At 39.6% G+C, this 17,590-nt stretch overlaps 1 protein-coding gene across 4 annotated transcripts in view; it reads left to right on the top strand.

The window, feature by feature from the left end:
- The window catches only part of LOC124127873 (serine/threonine-protein phosphatase 6 regulatory ankyrin repeat subunit C-like), a 42,670-nt gene extending 37,788 nt beyond the window's left edge, over positions 1–4,882 (top strand). For all 4 annotated transcript variants that reach the window (XM_048388229.1, XM_048388216.1, XM_048388223.1 and 1 more), the window contains one exon: positions 78–4,882. In XM_048388229.1, the coding sequence (XP_048244186.1) occupies positions 78–2,060 (1,983 nt within the window). In that variant the 3' untranslated portion in view covers positions 2,061–4,882. The remainder of the gene's footprint in view (positions 1–77) is intronic.
- The last annotated feature ends 12,708 nt before the right edge of the window (positions 4,883–17,590 follow it).

Here is a 17,590-nt window from a genome sequence, read left to right on the forward strand (position 1 = left end):
ATGGTATTAGTTTACTTCATCTTGCCTGTCATGGTGGAAATACTGCTATAGTACAACATGTTCTGTCTCCTTCTAACATCAACAGTAGAGGCACACATGGATACACACCAGTAATGGTGACAGCTGTCAGTGGACATCAAAGTGTGTTTGACCTCCTTGTGTCCAACCAAGCTGACCTCACACTGGTGGATACACATGGTGATAGTTTACTTCATCTTGCCTGTCGCTGTGGGAACACTGCTATAGTACAACATGTTCTGTCTCCTTCTAACATCAACAGTAGAGGCACACATGGATACACACCAGTAATGGTGGCAGCTTTCAATGGACATCAAAGTGTGTTTGACCTCCTTGTGTCCAACCAAGCTGACCTCACACTGGTGGATACACATGGTGATAGTTTACTTCATCTTGCCTGTGAGGGTGGGAACACAGCTATATTACAACATGTCCTGTCTCCTTCTAACATAAACAGTAGAGAGAGGCATGGATACACACCAGTAATGGTGGCAGCTATCAATGGACATCAAAGTTTGTTTGATCTCCTTGAGTCCAACCAAGCTGACCTCACACTGGTGGATACAGATGGTAATAGTTTACTTCATCTTGCCTGTCAGGGTGGAAACACTGCTATAGTACAACATGTCCTGTCTCCTTCTAACATCAACAGTAGAGGGATACATGGATACACACCAGTAATGGTGGCAGCTTTCAATGGACATCAAAGTGTGTTTGATCTCCTTGTGTCCAACCAAGCTGACCTCACACTGGTGAATACAGATGGTGATAGTTTACTTCATCTTGCCTGTCGCGGTGGGAACACTGCTATAGTACAACATGTTCTGTCTCCTTCTAACATCAACAGTAGAGGCACACATGGATACACACCAGTAATGGTGGCAGCTTTCTATGGACATCAAAGTTTGTTTGACCTCCTTGTGTTCAACCAAGCTGACCTCACACTGGTGTATACAGATGGTAATAGTTTACTTCATCTTGCCTGTCGGGGCGGAAACACTGCTATAGTACAACATGTCCTGTCTCCTTCTAACATCAACAGTAGAGGGATACATGGATACACACCAGTAATGGTGGCAGCTGTCGGTGGACATCAAAGTGTGTTTGACCTCCTTGTGTCCAACCAAGCTGACCTCACACTGGTGTATACAGATGGTGATAGTTTACTTCATCTTGCCTGTCAGGGTGGAAACACTGCTATAGTACAACATGTCCTGTCTCCTTCTAACATCAACAGTAGAGGGAAACATGGATTCACACCAGTAATGGTGGCAGCTGTCGGTGGACATCAAAGTGTGTTTGAACTCCTTGTGTCCAACCAAGCTGACCTCACACTGGTGAATACAGATGGTAATAGTTTACTTCATCTTGCCTGTCAGGGTGGAAACACTGCTATAGTACAACATGTTCTGTCTCCTTCTAACATCAACAGTAGAGGGATACATGGATACACACCAGTAATGGTGGCAGCTGTCAGTGGACATAAAAGTGTGTTTGAGCTCCTTGTGTCCAACCAAGCTGAGCTCTCACTGGTGGATACACATGATGTAAGTTTACTTCATCTTGCCTGTCAGGGTGGAAACACTGCTATAGTACAACATGTTCTGTCTCCTTCTAACATCAACAGTAGAGGGATATATGGATGCACACCAGTAATGGTGGCAGCTGTCAGTGGACATCAAAGTGTGTTCGACCTCCTTGTGTCCAACCAAGCTGACCTCACACTGGTGAATACAGATGGACATGGTTTACTTCATATTGCCTGTCAGGGTGGAAACACTGCTATAGTACAACATGTCCTGTCTCCATCTAACATCAACAGCAGAGGGATGCATGGCCATACACCAGTAATGGTGGCAGCTGTCAGTGGACATAAAAGTGTGTTTGAGTTCCTTATGTCCAACCAAGCTGACCTCACACTGTTGGATACATCTGGTCATAGTTTACTTCATTTTGCCTGTCAGGGTGGGAACACAGCTATAATACTACATGTCCTGTCATGGATACACACCAGTAATGAAGGCTGTGTTTTATGGACATAAAGATGTGGTCGACCTCCTTGTGCAGCACAAAGCTGACCTCACACTTCTAACAGACGGTAATGAGGACATTGAATGTTTAGCTCAGATGGATGGACATCCAACTCCAACCAGTTATCTTCAAATTGTGAACCATCCACACTGATTAAACTCTCTCCTGTCAAACAAATCCACAGGACTGTTCTTTCCCATTCTATACATTCACCGTCAAGTGCGGATACACCTGTTTGGAAAAGGTAAGATGCACAGCCTTTTGAAGAAAGAAATGCTTGCACAGGATTCAGGAAACAAAGTGCATTTGTAAGACAGTTACTGAATTGTTATCCTTATATAAGACAATAACAATTCACTGAATGATTTGGTTATATGTAATCATGACTAGTATGCCGCAAGAAGTTGGGGGCGCACCCTTGATGAGCAAGATTTTCTGCAGACCAGTTATTGTGAACAATTTGCAAACCCCAAAACATGGTCTCTTGAAAGATACAGACTCCACTGCCAGAATATTACATGGTGAGTCACCCAGTGAATAGCCATAATCCGGTGCACGAAATCTGCCATGGTAGTACCTGTTGCTGATTACAGGACACAGGACATGCAGTCTATCTCACAAGCTCTTACATAATCTGTGGGCCTGGCCGCCATATTGTTGATATCGACAGCCCAACATTGTCTTGTAACTCGCATTCTGGTTGGTTTCCATGACTGAGTAGCAAAGCAAATCAAACTGGCTAATGAAAATCAATGCCGGGTAATTTGTGATCACGAGTTTGGTGTTTTGGGTACAGAGTTGGTAAAAAACTGCAAGTGACAACAGATCACGTTGTCAATATAGTGAAGCAGAATAGTTTCCGGAAAGTGACATCTCGTGAGTTGTATGGTGGGTTTGTAAATCTGGACAGAATTGAAGTGACCTAATTGATATGACTTTAATGAGATTACCATTATTGATATGTTGGCTGTAGGAGCAAAGTTTGTTATATTTCCTATTTAAATTAGGCCCGTCAGGGTGCTGCTTAATATATTTGCTTGGTTTTGAGGTTGACAGATGTTACAGACTTCAAAGCTTTATACCCCTAGGATGTTTTTACATATGATTAGATGACATGAGAGGTTCAAAAAGCCTGTGTACACCATAACTTGAGTATTTATTAATGGAATTTCATGAATCTTAGTATATGTGATCTCTTACGTTTGGTGACCTCCATATAAGGTCAAGGTCACTGGAGGTCAAATAATAGTGAGTGAGTGAGTATGGTTTTACTGTCCTGGGCTGTGGGGGTCACACTTGATTTACCAGATCTGGGAAGGTCATGTGACGTCGTCCAAATAAAGAGGACACGTAAACGAAAACCCTGCACTTTCGTGGACCTTGTGTTCATGTTTAACATGCAGATCACACACATACATGGTCACATGGTTCGCACGTGGATGAGTTTTGGAGAATTTGCATGTTTGTAGTCTGTATTTTGCCATAAGGCAGCTGTAACAATAGTGTTGTTTGGACCACCTGTATCTTCATGATTCATGTATCACAATGTGTAAAAGTCCGACATTGTAGCAGTTGCTGGTTGAAGTCATTAGCACATATCATTTTGTCTGTCTTTATTTAAGGAATTGTACTTTCATTAATAATGTGTGTACACAATATTTATCTTGAGCATTTATATGTAAATAGAACTTGACGAGACTTTATAAGCATATCTTGATCGTTCGTGGTTGAATGTCAAGGTAATTAAACCAGATGTGCTTGTTATGTAAGGCAGCTAGAGGCCATGGACTTTCAAGATTTCAAGGTTGTACTGCATTGCATGTGTTTTCCCATACTGAAGTTATGTTATAAAACAGAAGTGCTTATACCTTGGCTATTACGGTAGAGAGTTGCATGGGACTTTCTATTTCAAAGTTGTACTGTCCTGGGCATGTGTGCAGTCAGTGCCTTAACTGATGTCACTATCAAAGTGGCAGGTTATTATGATTTAAAGATCTATAAAGGTATATTTTTAAAGGTCTAACAATATCTGTACATCTTGTAACCTTAATGTTGTAGAAAATAAGTATCATTTTATGCTTGTGTGTAAACTTCTTCAATTAAGAAACAAGTATATTCCAAAGAAGTTTACATCTTACCTCAAATATTACTTTATTACAAAATATTGCATTGTACATACATCATGTATTGCTAGTCAGAGGAAACACGCATACCCTATAAATACGTTGAACTATGGACCTATGGACTTTCAGTTTGCAATGAAAAAACGAATTTGAAAGTGTGCAGTCAATGCCTTAACTGAAGTCACTATCAAGTGATTCACCATATATGTTTTTGTTGGGAATTCTCTGGGGCTTCATGAAGAGGTTTGCATGTAACGCTAACAGCTTTCTCGTTCAGCATGTATAATCTGCAATATATTCACTTGTAAAATTAGGATGTTTATAATGGTTTAATTTATGCAATTAATATGAACAAGTTTATTTTCAAGTTGTGTTATGTTTACTTTTTTCAATGCTGGAATATGTGTGTCATGACATGTAAACTATTTCTTGTGTGTAAGAGTATTGTATTAATGCTTTTGTTTTCAAAATGCTTTTAGCATCCTGACATTCAATTATATTTAACTCATGTTCACTTCTCAACATCAATAGCATACATCAACATGACCAAGAATAACCTGGGTCAAATCTCTCGGAATCTGTGATCAAACAACCAGTTATTGAAGCAGGTTGAATCAGAATATGTTGTCCGTGCATCACTGTCAATGTGTGTACATCGTTTAACTGTTTGCATACAGAGATTGTCATAATAAATACTACTTGGCCATGAATCAGCACTGGTGCTACGTTTGTTGTCTGTTTGTATATTTCTTTCTAAAAAACGTAGAGCAAAGGAAAGTATACACTTTAAAAAATGGATTTGACCAATTACAAACGTTATCAAAATGTCCCTTGGCTGAAAACAGTCACCATATCTGCAAACATGAGGTCCAAAACACAACTATGATACCCATATCAAATACATCACCATCGAATAACAATTGTTTGTTTCGTTTTTGGTCCCCCATCAAACATGGGTGTATACATTCTTTTGCCCAGCAGAATATTAAGAATGTTAAGATGACGTAAAATATATGCAGCATAAGAATTGTAAAATGTATGAAAAAGAAGAAGCTTTTGTTTCTTTTAGTTTCGGTGGAGATGTCAAAAATATAAAATAATACAACTGATGGGATGCCCAAAGTATTATCCTTGAACTTGTGTGTGCAACAATTCACGCCTGTGGGTACGAGGAATTTCTATCAACCAAGTCACTGGGCTGACCATCCAACCTTTTTAGTCGCTTCTTACAAAAAGAAAACTGGGTACCAATTCTCACCCAGGCTCTCCTGATAGCATCTTCCAAATACATTATTTAACACCTATATTAGGGGTCGGGTTTCACACATTGTACCCACAAAGGAAGTAACACCTGGCTTACTACATGGTGTATGTCGGGACATAAATTAACTTTACTCCTTTTCTATCAATAAATGTCAGAATGACATGAAACACAGACATTCAAATTTATTTCATGTACAAATAAATAAATATATGCATTGTGGACAGGCAGCAATGGTTTCGTTGAACAGGAAGAAGTGATTGTGTGAGCATCGTCAGTGAGTCAGTCAGACAAGGCATGTTCCAACAATGCATGCATGAAATACAATTAAAGATTGACTACAACCAAATTCTAGATCCATATGAACCAAAATGATCTGATTCTCTTCATGCCTACATAAGTCATTAAATTAATATTTCCTTTGATGCCTGAAAATCTACCATTACAATGGTTGCAAATGACACTCTAAACAAACATTGCAAGAGCATTATACTATCTCTAATGTAGAATATTTTGCTGGAACTATTTTAAACGCTTTGCAAGAAATAATAAATGCCAAATTCAAGGCCATTTGCATTGTTGATGTTAATGCCTTTAAAATTAGGCATCCAAACTCTAGGCCTTTTCAAGCTTATAATTATGCACCTTCAATAATTAATCAATGCAAATAAACTGGAAAAGAGCATTTTGAATTTAATAGCAGCTGATGAATTAAAAGCAGTAAATTAATAGATTTTCATCCAGTTTGTTAAATGTAAGCTGAGAGGCATTTTATTCGTCTATATATTTCTTTAAACAAACTGTTGGAAAAATCTGTGGTCATCTGTGATTCACTTCTACAATGACTGTTTGTATTTCATCAAGGGAAGAAAGAATGGAATACATTTTCAATTCTAAACATCATCAACAATACATCATTGAATTTAATCTATTTCAAGGTATGGTTGGATTGATCTAAAGACTGTATCATAATGTGCTGCCTTCCCCCACCCCCCACCCTCCACCCCCCACCCCTTTAAGTAACATTTTACATGTCCTGTCCCACCTTTCTCTGTCATTTTTTCATCCTGACCCCCACCCCCTAATAAATGACAAGTCCCTAAACAAGAGTCTCACATACACAGATATAAATGTAGTTCAAATTTACAAATGACCTTTATTTCAAGGTAATAAATATAAGATACTAGGTCTTGAATGCTGAACAATATATTAAATCAGTTCTGATCACAATCAGTATACAATAGCCAGTCAACATGGTAGCTGTAAGGACTGATAGCTGCTAGTTTAGGACAACCACAGCAACACTTTTGATAATCTCTGCAACCTTCCCCGAAAAGCAAAACAGGAAGATTTGACAAGAACAGTCACTGTAGTAATATTCCAGCTATATGATGGCGGTCTGTAAATAAACGAGTCTGGACCAGACAATCCAGTGATTGACATCATGAGCATCGATCCACGCAATTGGGAGCGGTGACATGCATGAATCAAGTCAGCGAGCCTGACCACCCGATCCCGTTAGTCGCCTTTAACGGCAAGCATGGGTTGCTGAAGACCTATTCTACCCCGGATCTTCACGTGGTGTAGAACATTACAGCAGTAACAATGGTAACTTAAAAGATATGTATTAAGTTAACAAACAATGTAACCATGGTAACAGATGATTTGGTTGGTTTGTTGTTCAACGCCGCACTTAGCAATATTCCAGCTATGTGACAGTGGTCTGTAAATAATCGAGTCTGGACCAGACAATGCAGTGAATGATATCATGAGCATCGATCCATGCAATTGGATTTATCAGACGAGTGTGTTCCATATCCTAAAGATCATATCTTAACAACAAAATTGTATTTCAATGAACTTTTCTCCCCCAATTTATACATATATAAACAAGAGTAACAATTCTGTTGCAATGTCATTATTAAAATATTTGAAGTTTAGACAAATTTCAGTTCAGTCACTGAAGTCACTTTAGAATTTCAGTTCATGGTTTCCCAACTAAAATATGAGTGAGTGAGTGCATGAGTGAGTTGGGTTTCAGCTGCTTTTCGCGATATTCCAGCAATATCACAGCTTGGGACACCAGAAATGGGATTCACTTATAGCACCCATGTGGGGCATTGAACCGGAGCCTTCGGGGAGCCAAGTGAACACTCTAACCACTCAGCTACCCTGACAACCCCAGGGTTCTACAGACTAGCACTACCTGCACAGAAGATTCCCTAACGCAGCTGTATTGTTTTTGTTGGTTTGTTGTTTAACGCCGCACTCAAGATATATGACGGTCTGTAAATAACCGAGTCTGGACCAGACAATCCAGTGATTAATATCATGAGCATTGATCCCCGCAATTGGGATCGATGACATGCATCAACCAAGTCAGCAAGCCTGACCACCCGATCCCGTTAGTTGCCTATTAGGACAAGCATGGTCACCTTTTACGGCAAGCATGGGTTGCTGAAGACCTTTTCTTCTCCGGAATCTTAACGGGTCTAACACAGCTGTAAGTAACATGAAACAAATATTTGCCTACAAAGACAAAATTGTTCATCTGATTTTTTAGTCCTCAAATTTATTATTTTAAAGTTCACACAAAAACATTTACCATTGGTATGTTGAAATAATATGGTCTTGTATGTGTTTATTTAGTATAAAGTTACTTGGTTTGGTCGGTATGACTGGTTAACATAAATGCTTATTCTGTTAAAAGTAAAGTGTGTTTATATATTACAGTAATATGGACATGCATCTACTTCTGTCAGGGAAGGAGTGTGCAGTGGCCAGATGCTATATGAAACACATTGGATGAAATACTATTTAAGAGTTATTACATATTAGTAGCATTTCATTTTTCTAATCAAATGTAGAGCAATCAGGGAAAATCAAAATTAATTTAACTATTTCTATCTTATATTATGATTGATGCTCTTCGCAAAAAAAATAAATAAATGTTGCATTACGTAAATACATTGATCACTGTTATAAAAATATATACATCCATATTCATTGAACCTGCAAAAAAACAAATTTACATGTGAGTTACATCATGATGTGACAAATCGTAGTCACTTTTACACCATTCTCTCCACAAGTTCAATCAATTTTGTACATTCAAATACTCTAATATTCTCGACTATATAGTGTATCATATCTAGTCTTTTGTGATTAATGATGTTGCCTTGTTTGGAACCCATTTTGAACACAAACATATCTGTTCAGTGGAATTAGTCGTCGAATCACCGAGAGAAGTTAGGTACTACGTAAGAGAAATGGAGGTGTAGACGTCACTTCCGAAACAAAGCCATGGTGGGAAATGGGTGCAGGGGACATACCATAATATATAAGATACACTGGATAAATGAGGATGATACTTTATAGACATCATGTGTTTCTAGACTTGTGGTGTTATTGAGTATTCAAAGCCCAGAAATTAAATTTGGAACTGACGCGCAGCAATTGCAGCAGACACTCCCCTTCATTTTAGAACTCGGGGCACTGGTGGCCCAGTCGTCTAAAGGCGCTGTGCAGAGTTGCGTCCCTTGGGCACGCCAGAAACCTATGATTGTGGGTTCGAATCCCGGTTCGCACGGATTATGTTTCTAGGTTTGTCAGCACCATACCCGGGCTCGTGGGTTTCACCGAAGTGGTAAACGTCTGAGGCCTGCATCACTTCGGGCTTTACTTCCACATTAAGCTTATACGCCACGATATAACTGTAATAATGTTAAATGCGGTGTTAAACCCAACTCACTCGCTCACTCATTTTAGAACTCTCACTTCAACTCTGAAATCCATGTTTCCTCTATCAGGAACACAATAAAATGATACACCTGCTTGTGATATGTACAGACCTGAGCTTAACATAAAGTACATAGCTGGCCAGAGAAACATGCCTTTAAAACATCAATTTAGGAAGGCATCCAGCATCACTCTTTTCTTACTTTATACATGTTTATGAAAAGAACAAATTAGAGTGGACTGAAAAAGCAATTTCTTTTCCACTAAAAATCTCTAATTATTTGCTGGGCCTCTATGAGGTTAATTTGCCTTGATTTTGTAAAAGGAGAAACACTTTAAAATTATGTTTTAAACTTTCTCTCTGCTTCCAGTCGCCTTTTCAATGCTATATATTCGTGAGTTCACCGAGTTTTCAAAAACTGTAAAAAGAATATTCAAGTTTACCCAGATTTCTTAAGTTATCTCAAAACTGAATTTGTCCTTGTATTTGCATGTTTAACTTTTTTGCTTTAGTCGAGGATATCATAACACAAGTTACAAATCACCAAGGCAAAATACGACTATAATTTCAACAGTTCATCATAATGGAAACCTAACGATGACAGTAGGGCTGGGAGGGGTAACTCGGATACTCGGGTCGGGTGGGTACTGAGTGAGTAGGACCCGGGTACCCATAGGACTACCCGGACCCGTGGTTTGTCACGTGATATATTGTTTAAAGACAAAAGTAATCTAGAACTGTTTGTTTAAACTACGAGTCACTAATGTTCGCAGTTCTTTCTGACTACTACGCCCATTCCTTCTGACTTTTTTATGTTTGAATAAAAACATAACTTCAGTCAACTTCAGTGTATACACCAAATCGTTTTATACGTGTATCTAAACACATTATGCCAGGGCTAAAGTCAAACTTTTCTGAATCAGACAATTTGAGACCTCTTGAGACCTAATAAGACCTACAGCGGGTACCCAGGTATACGGGAGTGGGTACCCGGGTAGTAAAAGCCCTAGATGATAGACACAATAAAAGTATGCAAACGATAAATTGATTATTATCACAGAAAATGTTTTCACAACAACTATCACTATGAATGTAAAACAAAATGAGTAAAACTATGTACAAACATCACTTAAAATAACAAATGACAACAAAACACATACATTAATATTTCTGAGAGACATATTTTTCTGTATCAGTTAATCAGTAAAGAACGTATTCATATCAACAGATCAATGTATAAATTGTGTAAATGGAAAATAAATAGTTTCATCTTTTGTTTAACGGTACTTGTGTAAGCTGGAATATACTCAAAGGCAAAAATCAAGCAAATATATAAAAGGAGGATATGGATTATCTGCACCTGATTGATATCAGTACACAGCCTGTTGTCAAGACAACAGTCATGTGATGACATTTAAATGAGTATTGGCATTAAATAGAAAGTCAAATCTCAAATTGTATCTCTTATTTGGAATTAAAGCAAAAAGCCTAAAGGTGCACCTTCAACTAAATAAATTATAAGTTCACTTTAAATTTTCACAGAAAGGAGTATTAGATCACAAAATAATGAACAATTAACATTAATTTGGCCTTTAAGTATATTCTCTACAAGATCCTCAGCAGGAGTGATATATAATCAGCATTAGAGACTAAAGGCTTCATCCAAATCGAAAACTTGAGGAATTTTTAACTGCAGAAACAACACCGCTGCCAATCTTGGAATACAGCTCAGCTTGAAGAGCTTTCTGAGCGATTGTATCATTGTCATACTTGTGCCGAACCTCATCTCTCAGCTTCTGCGTTGCCTCAGCTACTGCTCTTGTCTGAAAATGAGAGTTATCACTATTATTTTGTATTTTAGATCAATGACAATTATGGAGTTTCCTTTGAACACATGCAAGATCGTGCATAACTTGCTTAGATCATGCATACACATGCTTAAATCATGTATAGGCTACACATACTTAGATCATGACTAGGCTACACATGCTTAGATCATGTAATGGCTATACATGCTTAGATCATGCATAAGATGCTTAGCCCATACATACTCATACTTAGATCATGAATAGGCTACACATACTTAGATCATGAATAGGATACACATGCTTAGATCATGTACAGGCTAGACATACTTAGATCATGAATAGGCTACACATGCTTAGATCATGTATAGACTACACATGCATAGATCATGCATAAGATGCTTAGCCCCTACATACTCATCCTTAGATCATGAATAGGCTACACATGCTTAGTTCATGAATAGGCTACACATGCTTAGATCATGTATAAGATGCTTAGCCTCTACATACTCATCCTAAGATCATGAATAGGCTACACATACTTAGATCATGACTAGGCTACACATGCTTAGATCATGTAATGGCTATACATGCTTAGATCATGCATAAGATGCTTAGCCCATACATACTCATACTTAGATCATGAATAGGCTACACATACTTAGATCATGAATAGGATACACATGCTTAGATCATGTACAGGCTAGACATACTTAGATCATGAATAGGCTACACATGCTTAGATCATGTATAGACTACACATGCATAGATCATGCATAAGATGCTTAGCCCCTACATACTCATCCTTAGATCATGAATAGGCTACACATGCTTAGATCACGTACAGGATACACATGCTTAGATCATGTATAGGATACACATTCTTAGATCATGTATAGGCTATACATGCTTAGATCATGTATAGGCTATACATGCTTAGATCATGTAGAGGCTACACATGCCTAGATCATGTATAGTACACATGATTAGATTATGTATAGGCTATACATGCGTAGATCATGTATAGGCCACACATGCTTAGATCATGTATAGGCTACACATGCTTAGACCATGTATAGTACACATGATTAGATTATGTATAGGCTATAGATGCTTAGATCATGTATAGATCATATATACACACGCTTAGATCATGTATAGGACTTAGTAGATGTAGGAGGAACATCTATGTCAAATTAATGAATGTAGGAGAAAAGCCTAAAGTGACGCAGGTCACAGATTAGCCCCAACGGGGAAAAAATGTCAAACCACCTGCAACACACTAGTGAATGAATGGACGTTGTTTTATGTCCAGTCAGCAATATTCCAGCTATATCAAGACACCCTGTTGTTTGTTGTTGTTTTACGCTGCAGTAAGCAACATCACAGGAAAGTGATGGTAGCCTGTAATATGTGAGTCTGGACCAGACAAACTAGTAGTTGACATCATGAGCACTGACCCACAGTTTGAAGACATGCTATCAAGTCACCAAATGTGAGGTCTGATCCACGTAGTTGTCTCTTTATGACCAGCCTAGGGTGCTGGGAACTTTGGAGATGTTTGTTTGTTTGTTTGTTTATTAGTTGTTTAACGCTACATAAAAAATCTGTGGGGACATGGTCTCAGTTAAGAGTAGGCCCCATCTATCCAGTTTGATATTAATTATAAAATACAAATGAATCATGTCAAGGGTCATAATTGTTTTCTTTGTTGTTTCACTATCAGTTATACGACTGCTGCCTGTAAAGAATCAAGTCAAACCAGACAAACCAGTGATTGATATTATGAGCAACGATCCATGCCATCAGTGTACGTTGACACGTCATGAACAAAATCCCCACGAAGTAAGCTTTTACTCATTGGGCACAGGCACCTGTTTCAACACATCAAGCCCGCAAGCCTTCTATACAGACATTGGGACGTAGATCTACCTGCAAGATGGTGGCATCCTTCTCTTCCTGCAACATCTGGGACTTCTTGTGCTTCAGTTGGATCTCCGACCTCAGACCTTGCTCCCACTTCTGGAGCTCCTTATGCACCCTGCCACACACATCTTGTCTCTGAACCACACATATACTGCTTGTATGACAGTGAATCAAAACATGACACAGATAATATACAGGGAAACATCTTCACCTGAAACATATGCCATCCATAACAGTGACAGAAAGGAGATATGATTTTTAATGAAGGCCTCAGACAACTAGAACAACGTTGCATTCATATTTCATAATGGTCAGGGCCAGTGAAGATCCGGGGTAGAATAGGTCTTCAGCAACCCATGCTTGCCGTGAAAGGCGACTATGCTTGTCGCAAGAGGCGGCTAAAGGGATCGGGTGGTCAGGCTCGCTGACTTGGTTGATGCATGTCATCGATCCCAACTGCATGGATCGATGCTCAGGATGTCAATCACTTGATTGTCTGGTCCAGACTTGTTTACCTACAGACCATGGTTAATTGCTGGAATATTGCTGAGTGCGGCGTTAAAAAAACAAACAAACAAATATAATGGTCAGAAGCTGGAGTGTGGAAGCATCATGTAGGTTTGTGATGGGTACTTGAGTACTTGGTCATGATTATTTCCCTGACCCGAGTACCCGACCAGGGGAGATAACTCACATCTTCACTTCTTTAACATGTGATGCAAACATGGAAGTGACAGAGTCTGGGCATATTTTGACTAAGTGGATGCCATCAACCTACCAGCATGCTCTTCCTCAGTTTTTCTCTCTCTTGCTTCTCAACTAGTTGCTGTTCCTGCAAAAAACATGTTTCATCTCATATCAATACATGTCTTATTGATATGGGGCACTGTTTATCTCACTGACACCACGTGGAGGGACATATAGTAGGCTCTATCGGTCAGGGATACGTGATAACGAGTATAGCGTATATCCACCATTGTAGATAGGGGAGCAGGTCAATGTCACCTTCTGCAATGATGTTTAAGCCCACAACCAAGAGACGTCTTTGTGAAGCGAATCCAACATAATGTTGGAGATGCGCAGAGCCTTCGAAAATGTCAAGTTAGACACTATATTCAACACGTTTTAATACCAACGATTGACATGCCGTTCATTTTCGGAGTAAAATATGACAGAGTTGTTACTTGTTGACTTGAATTTATAAATCCCTTGAAAAGTTTATTTTGTCGAATACAAAATACGCAGACCTGTGACCTTAAAATAATGAATATTTATCCGACCTCTAACTGCGCCCTTTCACTACCATGCATCTTCACGAGGAAAGGGAGTTAACTGACCATAAAAGTCCAGTTTTCTAGAAACCTGACGTTTATAGTAAGTTACCTCCCTTGCGCCGGAAAGATGACGACCAAGTGGTTCAATGGTGAGCTGTCTTGAATGTGCTTGTACAGTTATTTGGTAACTATTTATAAGCATAATGCCTCCCTGTAGCTTGTGATAGAGTAGTTTATGAATACAATTAAGAGTGTATATTTAGAACTACCACTGTTAAATTCATCCAATGTAGATTCATCAAAGGCTGACAGAACACAGATCAGCCTACTCAGGAAAGCCTACGCGAGATCCTTTATGAAACGCGATTTCTTGAACATAGTGTACAGAAATGTACTGCTCAACGTTTGCTAGGGGATAAGCAGATGTTGTTATTCGATCTACATATACACTTGACTCATACTACTCAAAAGAAGTTAAAGAATACCCATTTTTTCATATGACTAGTCAATCTGTCACAGCCTTCAAATTGTTGGTGTTCTTAACTTGTTTTGAGTATTATATGATGAGAACTAGTTTTGGGTATCAAGGAAATATAAAAATATGCCTATAAAAAGTGGAGTAGATATTATCTATACATAATCCTGCTTTCCCTTTGGGATGACGTAAGATGTAATTTTATTCCACTCTCTTTGTAATAAGTACTAGTATTTCAAGTGGCTGCTCGCGTGGGATGGAAACAAAGGCTTTTCTATCACAGGGATGTAAAATTCCACCTACCTATGTTGTTGTGTATATACAGTGTTCAGTGGGGTCAGTTATTTTTTCGAATGATACAGAAATGCGACAAATGACACTGTCGAGACAATTGTACATTTCATTCCATAACTATTATGGTTATTACAAATCATATTTTTACATACATATTTGTAAATTTAGACAATAAATTAAATAATATCAGAGCAGTGTTCGAGTTTGTTTTCGCCAACGTGTCATGGCGTTTGCAGCCGGGGACCACGACCGTCGGGACAAGAAACGGAAAGACAGGTGGGCCTCAGTAACCCGAGTTATTTATATTCTAAAAGGCACAGTTTCACCAAAGTGATACATATCTTTTGTTTGTTTGTTTGTTTGTTTGTTTGTTTGTCGTTCAACACCGCACTCTGCATTATTCCAGCTATATAACGGCGGTCTGTAAATAATCGAGTCTGGACCAGACAATCCAGTGATTGATATCATGAGCATCGATCCACGCAATTGGGATACGATGACATGTATCAACCAAGTCAGGTACATATCTAAGACCTGCGTCACTTTGGGCTCCCACATCAAGCAGACAAGCTGTGATATAACTTTAATAGTGAGCTTTTATATTCTCCCATGTTTCGGGTTAGAATTAGTCAGGAAGAGGCAACTAACGGGATCGGGAGGTCAGGCTCGCTGACTTGGTTAATGAATGTCATCGTACCTTAGTTGCGTGGATCGATGCTCATTATGTCAATCACTGGTCTGGTCCATAGTCAATCATTTACAGACCACCGTCATATACATGATATAGCTGGAATATTGCTAAGTGCGTCGTTAAACAACATGCAAACAAAACTTTGGACGGTTCACTCATACATTGTGCTTAAACTCTGTTTCTAAATCTACTCCACTGACAGATTACTTCTTAAACATCCTTTAATTTAAGAATGACATTATGTGATCAAGAGATTATTAGCCCAGTGAGTTTCCACATTGTCAATATATACACGGAATAAACAAAACATACATTCCCAACAATGAAGTGGAATATACCGAAAACCACTTGGCTAATAATCTCTATATGCAAAGTGTCAGATTTTGTTCAGCGTTCAACAACAAACGAACGTGGGTGAGGGGTTAAGTCGGGGGTAAAGTCGGGAGTAAAGTCGGACGTAAAGTCGGGAGTAATGTCGGGGTAAAGTCGGAAGTAAAGTCGGGGTAAAGTCGGGGAGTGAAAGTCGGGAGTAAAGTCGGAGGTAAAGTCGGGGTTAAGTCGGAAGTAAAGTCTGGAGTAATGTCGGGGTTAAGTCGGAAGTAAAGTCGGGAGTAAAGTCGGGGAGTTAAGTCGGGAGTAAAGTCGGGGAGTTAAGTCGGGAGTGAAAGTCGGAAGTAAAGTCGGGGTAAAGTCAGGAGTAATGTCGGGAGTAAAGTCGGGGAGTTAAGTCGGGAGTAAAGTCGGGGAGTTAAGTCGGGAGTGAAAGTCGGAAGTAAAGTCGGGGTAAAGTCAGGAGTAATGTCGGGAGTAAAGTCGGAAGTAAAGTCGGGAGTAAAGTCAGGAGTAAAGTCGGAGGTTAAGTCGGGAGTAACGTCGGGAGTAAAGTCTGGAGTAACGTCCGGATTAATGTCGTGAGTAAAGTCGTGAGTAAAGTCGGGGGTAAAGTCGGAGGGTAACGTCGGGGGTAAAGTCGGGAGTAAAGTCGGGAGTAAAGCCGGGTGTAAAGTCGGGAGTAATGTCGGGAGTAAAGTCGGAGGTTAAGTCGGGGTTAAGTCGGGAGTAACGTCGGGAGTAAAGTCGGGAGTAACGTCGGGGGTAAAGTCGGGAGTAAAGTCGGGGGTAAAGTCGGGGGTAAAGTCGGGAGTAAAGTCGGGATTGCTCGCCTTCTTCATCTGCCAAAAATCGTCGTCCAGCGGAATCTTTCGAATCCTGGAAATAGCAAAACACTTCATGAATGGTAATACAAGGGGACTCGGGGAAAGACAGGTACAGTCCATGTGAAAACACGTGACACCCATGAATTCCAATACACCTGGTGGAAATTATAATTATAAATATTGCAGATGTGTCTTATGAATACCCTGTATCTCCTCCGACCAGAGACCGCCTCCGTGGTCTAGTGGTAGAGGACGGAAGGTCCGAGGTTCGATTCCCCGGCCGCGTCATACCAAAAGACGTTAAAAGGGGGTACTTGTTGTTACCCTGTCTGGCGCTCGGCATTAAGGGGCTAAAACATTGACTGATCGGCTCGTAGTCAGCATAATGTGACTGAGTGGGGTATTCATGTTAAACTGCGGCATGGTATCTCAGTGAGCTAGCACTATAAATCGACATCAGTCCGGACTAGTACAAGCAGCAACACACCCGCGCGCATGCACGTCGCTATTTCAGTGCAAAATCTTGGACGCGACGTTGAATCCCATTTCACCTCACCTCAGCTCACCTCACCTCACCTTCTCCGGCCAGCTGACCTAAAGGGTCGAGTCAAGTTCACATTATAATAATTTATACACATGAACATAAAGTAAGCATTGCCTGATTTAAAATCAAAATCCGAAAAAAATATTGACAGAACCTGATCTGGACCCGTTGAGATTACGCTGGCCTCCTATTGAGAGCTAGAGTCCCTCCAGTTCAAAACCGGAACGAACTGACACAGGCACTGCACTAGTA

Source organism: Haliotis rufescens, unplaced genomic scaffold (assembly GCF_023055435.1).
Source record: "Haliotis rufescens isolate VD_foot unplaced genomic scaffold, xgHalRufe1.0.p SCAF_10, whole genome shotgun sequence".
Lineage (NCBI taxonomy): Eukaryota > Metazoa > Mollusca > Gastropoda > Lepetellida > Haliotidae > Haliotis > Haliotis rufescens.